This window comes from Barbus barbus (genome assembly GCF_936440315.1).
Source record: "Barbus barbus genome assembly, chromosome: 22".
NCBI classification, from domain to species: Eukaryota; Metazoa; Chordata; class Actinopteri; order Cypriniformes; family Cyprinidae; genus Barbus; species Barbus barbus.
Window position 1 is genome coordinate 12,096,163 of NC_136750.1, and position 13,735 is coordinate 12,109,897.

The 13,735-nt window shown below is 41.0% G+C and overlaps 1 protein-coding gene across 1 annotated transcript; it reads left to right on the forward strand.

Annotated features, from left to right (window-relative positions):
* Window positions 1-4,531: 4,531 nt before the first annotated feature.
* LOC306888230 (extracellular calcium-sensing receptor-like) lies at window positions 4,532-8,155 on the forward strand (the record flags this gene model as incomplete). The annotated part of the gene is made up of 6 exons (XM_079446434.1): window positions 4,532-4,737; window positions 4,835-5,117; window positions 5,232-5,987; window positions 6,143-6,370; window positions 6,945-7,068; window positions 7,233-8,155. 6 exons carry the CDS (start codon window positions 4,532-4,534, stop codon window positions 8,153-8,155), a joined length of 2,520 nt encoding a protein of 839 aa, XP_079302560.1.
* Between the last annotated feature and the right edge of the window lie 5,580 nt (window positions 8,156-13,735).

The window sequence follows — 13,735 nt, forward strand, 5'->3', positions numbered from 1 at the left end:
CGGAGATCTCTAAAACTCTCTAAGCGAGAGGAGACCTGATGACACTCGCCGAAACAGTCGAGCTCTCAGAGCAGAGACCTCTGAATACCGACTCTCTAAATCGAGAGGAGGTCTCCTACACTCCACACGCTGGACATCCTGTAAGGAGACTCACCTAGAGCCTACCACTCACATAACTGTCCTAGCGGAGCTCTGGCAAGCGGAGATCTCTAAAACTCTCTAAGCGAGAGGAGACCTGATGACACTCGCCAAACAGTCGAGCTCTCAGAGCGAAGACCTCTGCATACCGACTCTCCAATCGAGAGGAGGTCTACTACGCTCCACACGCTTGACATCCTGTAAGGAGACCTTTTTTAGAGCTGACAGCGTGAACTCTGTTTCTATGCAGGAACGCTGCTAAAATGATATCCTCATTCATAATATGCTTGTGCAAACACTGCAGCTTACAAAGCTCATCGATGTGTTTCACGTCCACCTCCTAGGAGGAAGACAGGCGGAGCGTCGAGCCCTCTCTCCCTGGGAGAAGAAACCGCAGGGCGGGCTTCCGATCCCAGAGAGCGGGCGCTGATCTGATGGGAAAGGAAGAAGATAGGGGCTTGCCCATCTTCATTGCCTCCACCTGATCCATCTGCGATTCCCACGAGCGCAGCTGCCGCTCCGCCTCGGCGAAAGCGGGGCCGGCACCGTGAGGAACGCTGGTGAAAGCTCCCTACTCAAGGAGAGCCCTCTGAGAGCAAGCATACACAGTGATAAACGCTACAAAGCGGGCTCTGCGTGCTCTGCTCTTAAGCTAACTACACATGGACTGTTTGTATCCCCAGCAGTGATGTGTAGCGTTTGCAGGGAGGAACACGCAGCCTGTAGTGCGATCTACTCTCGCCCAAGTGCTTCGTTTTCTCTGCACTCTTAGACATTGTGGAGCATATTTCAAGTGATTGTGTAGGGACAAACAACACTAAATAAGATTCACAACACAGATCGAAAGACACACACAGAGTAGCGGTTGCAGAATGACAAAAAGCTGACGCTGGTTCCACCACACATACTTTTATGCTTCCTGGCTGATTACGTCACCTGCCCATGACGTCTCGCCCATCCATTGGACATATTACACAGTGTGGCGGGGTGGAAGAATCACACAACAAGGAGGGCTCAAATAAATACCCTGGAGGGTGGATTTATTCACAATTGAAGCGGTGAGAGGTGAAGGTAAGTGCTGAGGTACTCTGGGTGCTCTCCGTGTGATTCTGAGGCGTGGTGGACCAGCGCGGGTCAGGGTGCAGGCTGGGTCGCTCAAACGCTCGTGTCTGGAAAAAAAGAGAACGGAGAGGTAGACAGTTAGTTTCTCAGCTGAAGCGGAGAGGTTTCTTCCTGTCTCCTGGCCTCACGCGGCTTATCTGGTCGCGGGCAAATGGGGAACAGGTGCAGCCGCTTCAGCCTTGATGAGCAGGTGCAGGTGTTCCGAGTGCGTTTCCAGGGCAACGCTGATGAGAACTTGGGATGCTCGTCACAACATGTAATTCAGAGCGCGGTCACGCTGGAGGCGTTCCCATAGTTCTTCGACGCAGCTCGAGTTCCTGAAGAGGAACCATACGTAAGTAAAAGTACAGATAGCATAGAGCAAATATGACACCATTACAAGTCGCCAATACGACTTAAGTAAAAGTATTTTATTAAAGAGTATTTTATTTTATTAAAGAGTATCTGCTTTTAAAAGTACTTAAGTATTTTACTTGTACTTAATGCAGCCTCAAACATGCACTAGTCCTTAACACCTGAGAGAAATGCTACTGAAAAACAAGAAACAGTTGATTTGTGAGGAGAGCAATCAAATGTTAATTTTCTAAAATAAAAATAAAACTGGGCACCTCAAAATGACAATAAATCAACGTCTAAAAGCTACTGATTCATCAGTTTCATGAGCACAAATTTGTTCTTCACTCACTGAAATTGAAAGCTCAGTTGTGTGAAAGATTAAGGCAATAATCGAAGTTTAATACAAATCTTTAATACAATATAATAAAATATAATTTTTTACATTAATTGTTACATTTAATTACCCCTTAGAAGACTTTGATTCATATATAAAACATCTGTGACTCACAACTACCTGCTACTACAACTATATCACTACTAAAAAAAAAGGTGCCATGCAGTAACTGCATTACTCATCACAAATGTTGAAGTAAAAAAGTGCATATACTTAGATAAAATTATTGAGTAAATGTTGTTAATATATTTTATACATTGGTACTACTAAGTACTACTAAGTGGTAAAAAAGATACTTAAGTACAGTAACTAATTAAATTCCCTTGAATACTTTACACAACTAGGTTTGAGTTCTAAAATTTGCAGCTTGTTCTTACTGTAGAGCAATCTATATGTGTAAATTTTAAGAATATGTTGATTCTCCATCTCATTACCACTGTAAGTCCTATGAGTTTAGTGGTTGTGTTCAAAATCATTCATCCATATTAATTGTGTCTATAAAAGTTCAAATACTATATCAGATCATTTGCATTGGTAGGCGCAGTGGAGCTGTCAGGGAACTGTTGTGTGTCTGTCATGTGTTCCTGCCCCTTGTGTCCATATTTGGTTTGTTTCCTGTCATGTCATTAGTAGTTCATTCTGTTCAGCTGTGTTTGTCTCGTTAGCTATGATTTACCGGTGTATATTAGTCCTGTCTGTTCCGTTAAACTTTGTCTGGTCGACTCGTTACTCCCCGGTGTTCCTGTCTGTGTTTTGGTCCTGCCTTGTCTTGCCCTGCCTTGATGTTCTTCAGTAAAGTATGTTATTTGAGTTTATATCCTCGTCTGCGTGTTCCTGGTTCCTCCCTCGTGTGTGCACCGTGACAGAAGACCAGACCAAAACAGTAAGCGGCGCCCCTTCACCTCGTTTTGTTTTCAGTTTTTGAAAAGTCTTTTGTTTGTTCCTGTTTTGTCTGTCCCTCGCGGCATGGAAGTCGCCGCTCGTCATCCTGCCTTAGCCCGCGTCAAGTGGGCGTGGGAGTTTGGTGGGATCACCGCGAGTGCCGCGAGTCCGCTGGCCGCGAGCCCTGAAGTCAAGCCCGCGGGATCGCCGCTGAGTCAAGCCCGCCGATCGCGGGAGATGTCCGCCGCTGCCCGCGGCTATCCCAACCTCGCCGCTCACACCGAGCCCGCCGTTCGCGGGAGTTCACGCCGCCGTCCGCGGCACACCGAGCCCGCCGTTCGCGGGAGTTCACGCCGCCACCTGCGGTTCACCCAAGTCCGCCGTCCGTGGGGAAAGCCAACCCACCGTCGGCGGCTTCACCGTGCCCGCCGTTCGCGGGAGATCAACGCTGCCGTCCGCGGGGAAAGCCAACCCGCCGTCGGCGGCTCCCCCTGTTCACGCCGCCGTCGGCGGCTCCCCCTGTTCACGCCGCCGGTCCGCCTCTGACTCAATGCCCGCCGGTCCGCCTCTGACTCAATGCCCGCCGGTCCGCCGCTGACTCAAGCCCACCGGATTGCCGCTGACTCAAGCCCACCGGATTGCCGCTGACTCAAGCCTGCCGGTCGCCGATACCCTCTCCGTGGATCAAGTCCACATGTCACGGCCAGGAGAGCCGTGTTTGTGTTCGTTGTGCCCACAGGAACATTTTAAACACCTTGTCATGCCATGTCTTGTCTTGTCCATGGAGACTCGTCTGGGGCAGGCGGCTCCTTGAATTGTGGCCATTGAGGCCAGTCGCAGCCGCTTGCCCCCCCTGTCGCAGAAGTGGAGGAGGTCGCTGAGGGACCCTGTGAGGGCCCCTGACTCCTCGTCATGCCCAGAGGAAGACTCAGCTTCCTAGCCAGCCCAGGAGGGCTTCTGGTTCCTGTGGGATGTCCTGTCGTGTTTGTCTGACCCTGGAGGGTTTCTGTCGTGTCTTGTACTGTTTTGTCTGTCTAGCCCCGGAGGGCTCCTGATACCCCCTGGATTCCCCATGGAAATTTTGGGGGGGGGTAGTAGAGCTCTGGGTGGAGTGGGTGGGCCGAAGAAGGATGCCATGGCCACAGTTACCACCTGCCATGGCCTCCTGAGCTCCCTGCTCCGCCATGGGTCCTGTCTGTCTGTTCCGCTCTGGAGGTCCCCGTCCTGTGGTCCGTGTCTGTCCTGAGAGGCCTCCAGAGCGCCCACCCCCCCCCTCCCCGATGGAACTGTTAAGGCTCGGGACGAGCCTTTCGGGAGGGGGGAGTTATGTCAGGGAACTGTTGTGTGTCTGTCATGTGTTCCTGCCCCTTGTGTCCATATTTGGTTTGTTTCCTGTCATGTCATTAGTAGTTCATTCTGTTCAGCTGTGTTTGTCTCGTTAGCTATGATTTACCGGTGTATATTAGTCCTGTCTGTTCCGTTAAACTTTGTCTGGTCGACTCGTTACTCCCCGGTGTTCCTGTCTGTGTTTTGGTCCTGCCTTGTCTTGCCCTGCCTTGATGTTCTTCAGTAAAGTATGTTATTTGAGTTTATATCCTCGTCTGCGTGTTCCTGGTTCCTCCCTCGTGTGTGCACCGTGACAGGAGCTCAATCTTTAGGATGCTTCTCTTTCTCTACACACTCCTGCTTTTCCATCACCTTCCGACAAAGGTAAACACACTTTGCCGATTGATGGGATACCCCAACTACCCACTACTTTCCAAGGACGGAGACGTAACTATTGGAGGAATTTTTGCAGTACACAGTAAATTAACATTATCTTCATTTGAGTTTACAGAAAAACCTCAGCCTCTGTCATGCTCCAGGTTTGTTATATTGAAAACTTTGTACTGAAAATATTATTAACCTTTTATATATATTTACTGCATTTCTTTTCTTTTCTTTTTTTTTTTGCTTTCACAGTGTAAATCTAAGAGATTTCCGGATGGCTCAGATTATGATCTTTGCCATTGAGGAAATTAATAGAAGTGAGAGTTTGCTCCCAAATGTTTCTATCGGCTACCAAATTTATGATAACTGTGGTTCAAGACTGGTTTCTATGAATTCAACTATGGCATTGATGAATGGTCATGGGTTTGTCATGGATACATGCAATGGATCACTAATTCATGCTATCATAGGAGAATCAGAGTCTTCGGCCACAGTAATTCTGTCAAGAACCACAGGACCTTTTAAAATTCCTGTGGTAAGGAGCAATAACACTACATTTTGACACAACTACCATTCTGATGACTATTTCATTGTTTTTTGTTCTTTCTTTTCTTTTCTCTCTCCTTCCTTCCCTCTCTTTCTCTGTAAGATAAGTCAGTCAGCCACATGTGAATGCCTCAGTAATAGGAAAGATTACCCCTCTTTCTTCAGGACTATTGCTAGTGATTACCACCAGAGCAGAGCACTTGCATATATAGTCAAGCACTTTGGCTGGTCTTGGGTGGGAGCTGTGAACACTGACAATGATTATGGAAACTATGGAATGAATATATTCCTCAATACAGCCCAGGAGGAGGGAATTTGTGTGGAGTACTCTGTGAAATTCTACCGAACAGAGATTGAAAAAATAAAAAAAGTGGTAGACATAATAAAACAAGGCACTGCGAAAGTTATTGTTGCATTTCTTACCAGTTTTGAGATGAACAACCTACTTGAACAGTTAAGTATTCAGAACATTACAGGCCTACAAATGATTGGTGTGGAAGCATGGATAACTGCAAAGAGTTTGATCACTCCAAATAGTTTTCGATTTTTAGGAGGGTCACTGGGATTTGCGGTGAGAAAAATCAACATTGAAGGGTTTTCAGATTATGTTATAAAAGAATTCTGGGACACAGCTTTTCCATGCTCACAGGCTGAGAGGAATTCCTCTCAATATGCACTAAATTGCAGTGGATATCAGGATCTGCTTCCACTGAAAGACTTTAATGAAGATGTGCCAGAACAAAGATATGCAAGCAATGTCTATAAAGCAGTTTATGCTGTGGCTCATTCAGTGCACAGTCTAATCAAATGCAGAGAACAAGAAAGGTGTGAGAAAGGTGTGGCAATACAACCACAGCAGGTAGGTAAATAAATTAATTAATTAATTAATTAATAAATAAATAAATAAATGCAGTACTAGATGTGCAGGGAGGGAAAGCAAGAGTTTAAACCTACAGTATATGTCTGGAAATGTGCTAAATGATTAGAAGATAATACAAATCCGTCTTTTGCTAGGTGGTTGAGGCTTTGAAAAATGTAAATTTCACCGTAAAGTTTGGAGATCATGTATGGTTTGACAGCACTGGTGGTGCAGTGGCCCAGTATGAAATTGTGAACTGGCAGCAGGACTCTGATGGATCAATCCAATTTAACCCAGTGGGATACTATGATGCATCACTCCCCCCTGACAAGCGCATTGTACTCAACACTGAAAACATAGTTTGGGCTGGAGGACAGCTGGAGGTAAATGGCAGTTGTTTGTAAATGGCATCTCTTTATCCTGCAGGATTTGTTTTAACTGGTGCAGCAAAAAAAAAAAAAAAAAACTTCAATATTGTATGACTGAAGGTTGGCTTGTAAGAAGAAAATGTGATATACATTTGTTAGTGAACTCTGTGAATCAATTGGAAGTCAAACATTAACAGACACATATTAATTCCTATATGTCGGGGATAATATTTATTTCTGATATGATTTTTGAGAATTCACTTTAAGAAAACCTTAAGAAAATGATTACCATTGGAAATTCTGAGCAATTAGTGACAAAGTGAATCAATTCAAAGTTTGAGGGTCTCGGTGCTGAGTAATGTTGCTTATTTTGTATAACAGCATTTTATTGTTTAATTAAATATTATTATTATTATTATAATTTTTTATTATTATTCTCAAGAAGTATTTACAACCAGCTACAATAGCTCATATTGCACATTTGCAAATGTTATGCATGAAAGCTGCTGTACTCTTTCAATAATATTTATGTATGCATTTTATTCTTCAGAGTAGATATAAATAACTATATGTATGTTTTTCCATGTAGAAGCCAAAGTCTGTATGCAGTGAGAGCTGTCCTCCAGGCACTAGGAAGGCTGCACAGAAAGGAAGACCTGTCTGCTGTTATAATTGCATTCCATGTGCAGAAGGAGAAATCAGTAATGAGACAGGTAATCTTCAACCCATCTCACATTCCCAAAGAAAACTGGTTAGTTGTTCTTTTTGTATTCTTCTTCTACTATTCAGGGTGAATTTTCTTATCAAAGGAGTTCATAAACAATAAATAAACCATTGTCCTTTTTTCTCTAACTAGTAATCACAACTTCCTTTCCAGATTCAAATAACTGCAAGCAGTGTCCAGGGGAATACTGGTCTAATGCTGAGAAAAATAAATGTATATTAAAGGCTGTAGAGTTTCTGTCATTCACAGAAGTTATGGGTATAGTGTTAGTGTTTTTCTCACTGTTTGGAGCTGGATTAACTGTGCTTGTGGCCATCCTGTTTTACAGCAAGAAGGACACCCCCATAGTAAAAGCCAACAACTCAGAGCTAAGCTTCCTGCTGCTCTTCTCATTAACTCTGTGTTTCCTCTGTTCCCTTACTTTCATTGGTCGACCCACTGAGTGGTCCTGTATGTTGCGTCACACAGCATTTGGGATCACTTTTGTCCTCTGTATTTCTTGTGTTCTTGGGAAAACAATAGTGGTGTTAATGGCCTTCAAAGCTACACTTCCAGGAAGTAATGTCATGAAATGGTTTGGACCTGCACAACAACGACTATGTGTTCTTACCTTTACACTAATACAGGTTCTTATTTGTGTGCTTTGGCTAACAATACATCCTCCATTTCCCAACAAAAACATAAAATATTATCAAGAAAAAATCATTCTTGAATGTTGCCTGGGTTCTACTATAGGTTTCTCTGCTGTGCTCGGTTATATTGGCCTACTGGCTTTCTTGTGCTTTATTCTAGCTTTTCTGGCTCGCACACTGCCTGATAACTTCAATGAAGCTAAATTCATCACATTCAGTATGCTGATATTTTGTGCCGTATGGATCACATTTATACCAGCTTATGTTAGTTCTCCTGGAAAATTTACTGTAGCTGTGGAGATATTTGCCATTGTAGCCTCAAGTTTTGGTTTACTATTCTGCATATTTGCACCTAAATGTCATATCATCCTGTTTAAGCCTGAACAAAATTCAAAACAACATATGATGGGTAAAGCACCAACTAAAACCATTCTGAAAAAATGATACAACATGTCTATATTCAAAAAGTGTGAAAGTAAACACTTACATGTCATGCATCTATAAGTCGAAAATGGGAAGGGAAAAGCGGAAGTTACTGTTTTTGAATAAAGATTTTGAGGGTACATTATTTTTTATCATAAACAATGATGTGTATGGCTAAATCATTTATAATAAACACTGAAACATTTCATTTAAAAAAAAAAATGATGTAAATTTTATTTCTCTTCGGATGAGACGTTAAATCAAGGTCCTGATTCTCCTTCGAAAAAGAGTAGGAGTGTAACCCTGGCATCCTGGCCAGATTTGCCCATTGGCCTCTTACCATCATGGCCCCCCGATATACTGTTCGGCTTCTTCGCTCTGTCTCCTCTCCACCAATAAGTTGGTGTATGGTGCATTCTTGTGCAATGTGGCTGCCTTCGCATCATCCAGTTGGATGCTGCTCATTGGTTGTGGTTGAGTAGATCCCCCTCACAATGTAAAGTGACGTAAAACAACGTAACAGGCAGCGTGCTGTCTGCCCCGCGATCACCTCCTCTAGCTGGAGTGTGTCAAAAGATGATGATCTTGTATCCACGATAGCCAGAGATATTGTCAAAAACATTATTGGCAATTATTGACAACCTTAAGAGGACTTGGCATTTCCCATTAATGTAGGCCTGTCACATTTTTATTTTTTTAGCCCTATTATTATTATAAAGTTACTTTTATTATTAAATTAAAAGTACAGTTAATTTGCCCTACAATAATTAACGCAAAACTGATGTGCTGCTAGGATAAGATTAGGCTATATTTACTCCTCAATTAAAATGTTTTTGAAAAAGGTATTTTAAAACAGGTCTATTAGGCTACCTACGATGAATTATAGTCCTATAATTAAAATATTAACACTGCAGTCATCAGTAGAAATCAATAAAATAAAAAGCTTTTATTTCAAACATCAACTTTCAAAAACAACCTGTTTAACACAAAATAGTGAAAAAAAAAACTATGTATGGGCCACAAGAGAAATATAAAGGAAATAAATGAAAACAGCTACAGGCTATACTGTTATCAGCATATGTTGAAGTAGATTCGTCTTTCTGAGAGAATAAGCGGTGTCAGATGCCGAAAGCTCCGTCATTACTCCGACATTCCATTTTTACTTTCTGTTTAAAGTGAATTGACTGAGATTAAGATGTTCACCGGCATAAATCTTGCGCAAAGTTTGCACATGTGCAAACCCTGGTATAAACATGTGCTTTTGTGATATCCATTGGCTCGCCTTCATGGTTTAAAACAGAAATATTTCCAACATTGCAACGTAACCAATTACCCCGCCCCCCCGTATCAAAAACATACCGAACCGTGGCACCACTGTGTCGTATCGATCCGAACCAGGAATTTTGTGAACCGTTACACCCCTATATATATATATATTGTAACGAGACGTGAGGCATGAGGATCCATTTGCAAGGCTTTATTAGAAGGCGTGGTCATGAAAAAAGCATTGGTCGGTAAACAACAAACAGACATAGACGAGACATAGACAATATCCAACAGGGCAAAACAGAGAGATAATCCAGGTACACGAGCAATAATCCAAACGAGAAGTAAACAGAGTCAGAACGGCAAGGCAAAGGGTTAATCCAGGAAACACGGACAGATATCAAAACACGAGAAAACACACAAGGCATGACTATGATAACTGCGTGGGCTCCGTAGAGTAGCTATCGCTAGGAGAGTGATATACGCTATACAATACTCAGCGGAGAAGAAGAGGAAGTCCATGGTTTATGTAGGGTGTGTGATCAGTGCAATCAGCTGTGTGTGTCGTCAGTGCAATGGATGATGGGAATTGTAGTCTGAGGTGGGGTGCAACAGTTAGTGTGGTGCAAGAGTCCATGTGGTGAGCAAGTGACCTCTGGTGGTGAGTTAACGGAAGTTCATAGACCGGATTCGTGACATATATTTTTTTTTATTATTATTATTATTTTATTAATTTTTTTCCCTAATTTGAGTGGTACTGGTAGGTTTTCACAGAAAATTCAAGCATGCCGCTGCGTTATTATGTCACGTTTGTAAACATGAAGGAGTCCTGGCTAGTAGTCTATATCGTATATAGGTGAAGAAAATAATTCCACAACTGACTGCAATTGCAGGTTTCAAACAGACATTTCGACAAAGAGGCAAAACATACGGACTGCAGCTTTAAAGGGGTCATATGATGCTATTTTAAAGATCACTATTTTGTGTATTTGGTGTAACAGAACATGTTGACATGCTTTAATGTTCAGAAAACACATTTTTCAAATACTGTACATTACTGTAGTTCCTCTATGCCCCGCCTCTCTCAAATGTGTCATTTTCTACACAGCCCCGCCTTCCGACAAGTGCAGTCTGCTCTGATTGGCCAGCTGACAGTGCATTTTGATTGGCCAAACACCACAAGCGCACATCGGAAATGTAACGCCCCTTACCATAATCACAAGCTTCAGCTTTCAAAGTAAATATGAAGAGTTCGGATGCAAAACCCACTAAATCCATCAGACTTCATTTCTTTTAAATGAAAATTTTCTATCAGGCTCTTATGATCAGGTTTAGTCGTTTAATTGTAAAGGTTATGATAAGGTAATTAGTTAGTGAATAAAATTACTTTTTTTTTTTTTTTTTAAATGTCACTTTAGACAATTTATTGGTTTTTAACAAGTTAGATTTTCTTTTGTGTCAAAACCAGCTAAATCCCCTTGTGCTTTCTTTGCAAAAACCTCTAAATCCACCTCTTTGGGACAAGACATTAGTTGAAAAATCACTGAAGATGCAACTAGAAACCCTGGAAAAGAAGAGAGAACAATCATTTCAAAACTAAACAGTAGACAAACCTCTTTACATGGGGGTTAAATTAGATCTGGGATTATTTGCCAATCCCACCACAGTCACCAATCTGCCCAGTCTGAATACAGGCAAAAACCACCAAAAAATATAAAAAAAACTAAACAAAACAAAAAATATTCACATAGTATAACCACAATGGCACAAAATGGCAGCATATTTATTTTAACAACAAAAAACAGACATTACACAAATACATACATCTGTCAAGTAAGTGCATTAAGTCAATAACATTAAATTGACATTAATAAAATCTTAACAATCTAGTGTAATTTATGATATTTGGGATTTAGATTCAAGTAGAACAAAGTAAACATTGCAAACATTATTTGAATCTAATAAGCTTTGTTTAAAAAACAGTGTAATCAAGTATGTATGTGGGGACAGTGCAAAACATTCTGATAAATACTCAAGACACGTTTTTGAAGTGTGTAAACTTTAAAATAACAGTCTGAATAGAAACATCAATATTCCCCATGCCCACCACTATCATAACATGCTATGTGCAAATAGTATAAAAAAAGCTTATCCGATTCAAATAGTTTAGTATAATCAAGTAGAACAGTGCTAAACATTCTGAAGCATCAATATCTGTGTAATGTGCATTTAGTATAAAAAGCTTATCAGACTTAAGTAGTGTAAAGCAATATTATATAATGTTTAACTCAAGTATAAGAAAATTCAATGCACAAAACAGGTATTCTGGTTAAACATTTTTGAAAGGCCTAAACAACTGTCTTAAACTAAAATGTTCCAATTTAAACTGAGTATCAGATTCAAGTAGAATAAAATACTTCATGAAATGTAAAACAACATTAAGATAGCAATAAATAGCAATAACAATAAATGAGACTTGACCTCTTAGTCAATTACCAATATCTTAAAATAGCTTACACTAGCAAATAAAGCACACACAGTACTGTGCAAAAAAGGACATCTCTCATACACTTTTAGATGCTGTCATTCAAATATACTACAGGCAATCAATGAAGTAATCCATTAAGCCAGTTATTCTCAAACTTTTTACAGTGGCGTACCCCCTAGGGCATTTAGCCTAACATTATTCTGAGTACCCCCACTTAGACTGCAGTCACATCTTTTCCATTAACCCTCAGCGTGAGTTATTTAGGCGACCATTATTTTAGAGTGTATAGCCTTATTGTTTCCATGGCGACGCGACATGCTTGTCATGTGACACACTGCAGCCACAATAGCGCTGTATGACATATGGATCGCTTTTTTGTTTTTCCTTTATTATTATTAATATTCACAAACATACTCACTATATTATGAAACATCTGATATTCTGATTCTGAAATATGTGCAAGTAAATGTATTGGGTAGTTTAAACACTTTTATAATGACCGTGTTAGTTGATCTATACCGGGTGAAGGGCGCTGCCATGTTTGCTCACGCTGAATCCGAGCTGTTGGATAAACATGTAAATTCACCCGGTAAAATCTGGAGAAGAGCAGAGTAAACTTTAAAGTTACCTACAAAAATCTGTATATTATAGCCTATTAATAATGTGGTGAGATTATATTTGTAAGGAACATTATTGCTGCTTCCATAGACATAAGCGATATTTTAAACTATAAATAGTTTCGCTAGTACTTATGTGTCTTTAAATGTCTGAAACTTAAAATAAGCATTATGAGGTTGAAAACACTGAATAGTTGTGATAAAATGACAAGCGTTCGCGCGTCTGATCTGGCTCCGCGCGAAAGCAGATTTGAATTCTGCAGTTGATGACGCGACGGACTGAACGTTCCCACCGCTTCAGGGACCAGGCAAGACTGACCACACCGGTGTGATTGTACGCGTTAAAAATTGAAGCACATTTTTGTTCATTATGATTTTTTTTCCCACGATATTGGAGCGTACAAAGCCCAGTTCATTTTATAAATAATGGTTTAGCTTCAAATACATTGCGAATACGGAAACATTTGGATTTGTGCTGAATGAGCGCAATATGAGCCCATACATTCAGTTTCGCTTTAAATTAGGTTTTGGCTTGTTATAGCTATTCTGGGCTTTTCTACTTGTGCAAAATAGGCTATATTTTATTAATAAACCGTTTATCATATTTTGGTTTTATACCGTCTTCGTCCATTATAGCCTCCCTTAAGCGTTTTCTATTGGGGAGGAAAAGCTTAACGTTGCATTCATGGCAATCTGCTTTATTGATAGTAATGCTATTAATAAGGTTATTAATTAGGGGCCAAGCCCAAACGGCTGTAGCCCCTATTGTAATTGTAGGTTTTATTTTTATTATTATTTTTCCCCAATGGGAGTCTATGGCAGCCCTATGAACGGAACAGAGGAAAATTATGAAATTTGGCATACTTGTAGAGATGGACATGAATAGTGATCGGACCAACTTTGGGGTCTCTAGATCCAACTCTATAGCGCCACCACCAGTTCAAAAATTCAACATTGAAATGGTAATAACCCCGGCCAGACGGAATCTGCAGACTTTTTTGGCGATTTCTGTGCAGAAGTTTTTGAAAAATCTGTGGAATGGTTTTAAGAGTATAGGAAAGCCGAAAACATTACAAATAACATGAAACAAATATTCACTTCTTAACTTTTATTTAAGGTTTACAATACAAATAATTTTGGAATAACTAGTTTGTTAAACAAAGCTAGTGTGACGGAGTGGTACAGTTTTCAGACACCAGAAATTTCGACTACGCCACCCTTGGGAATTTC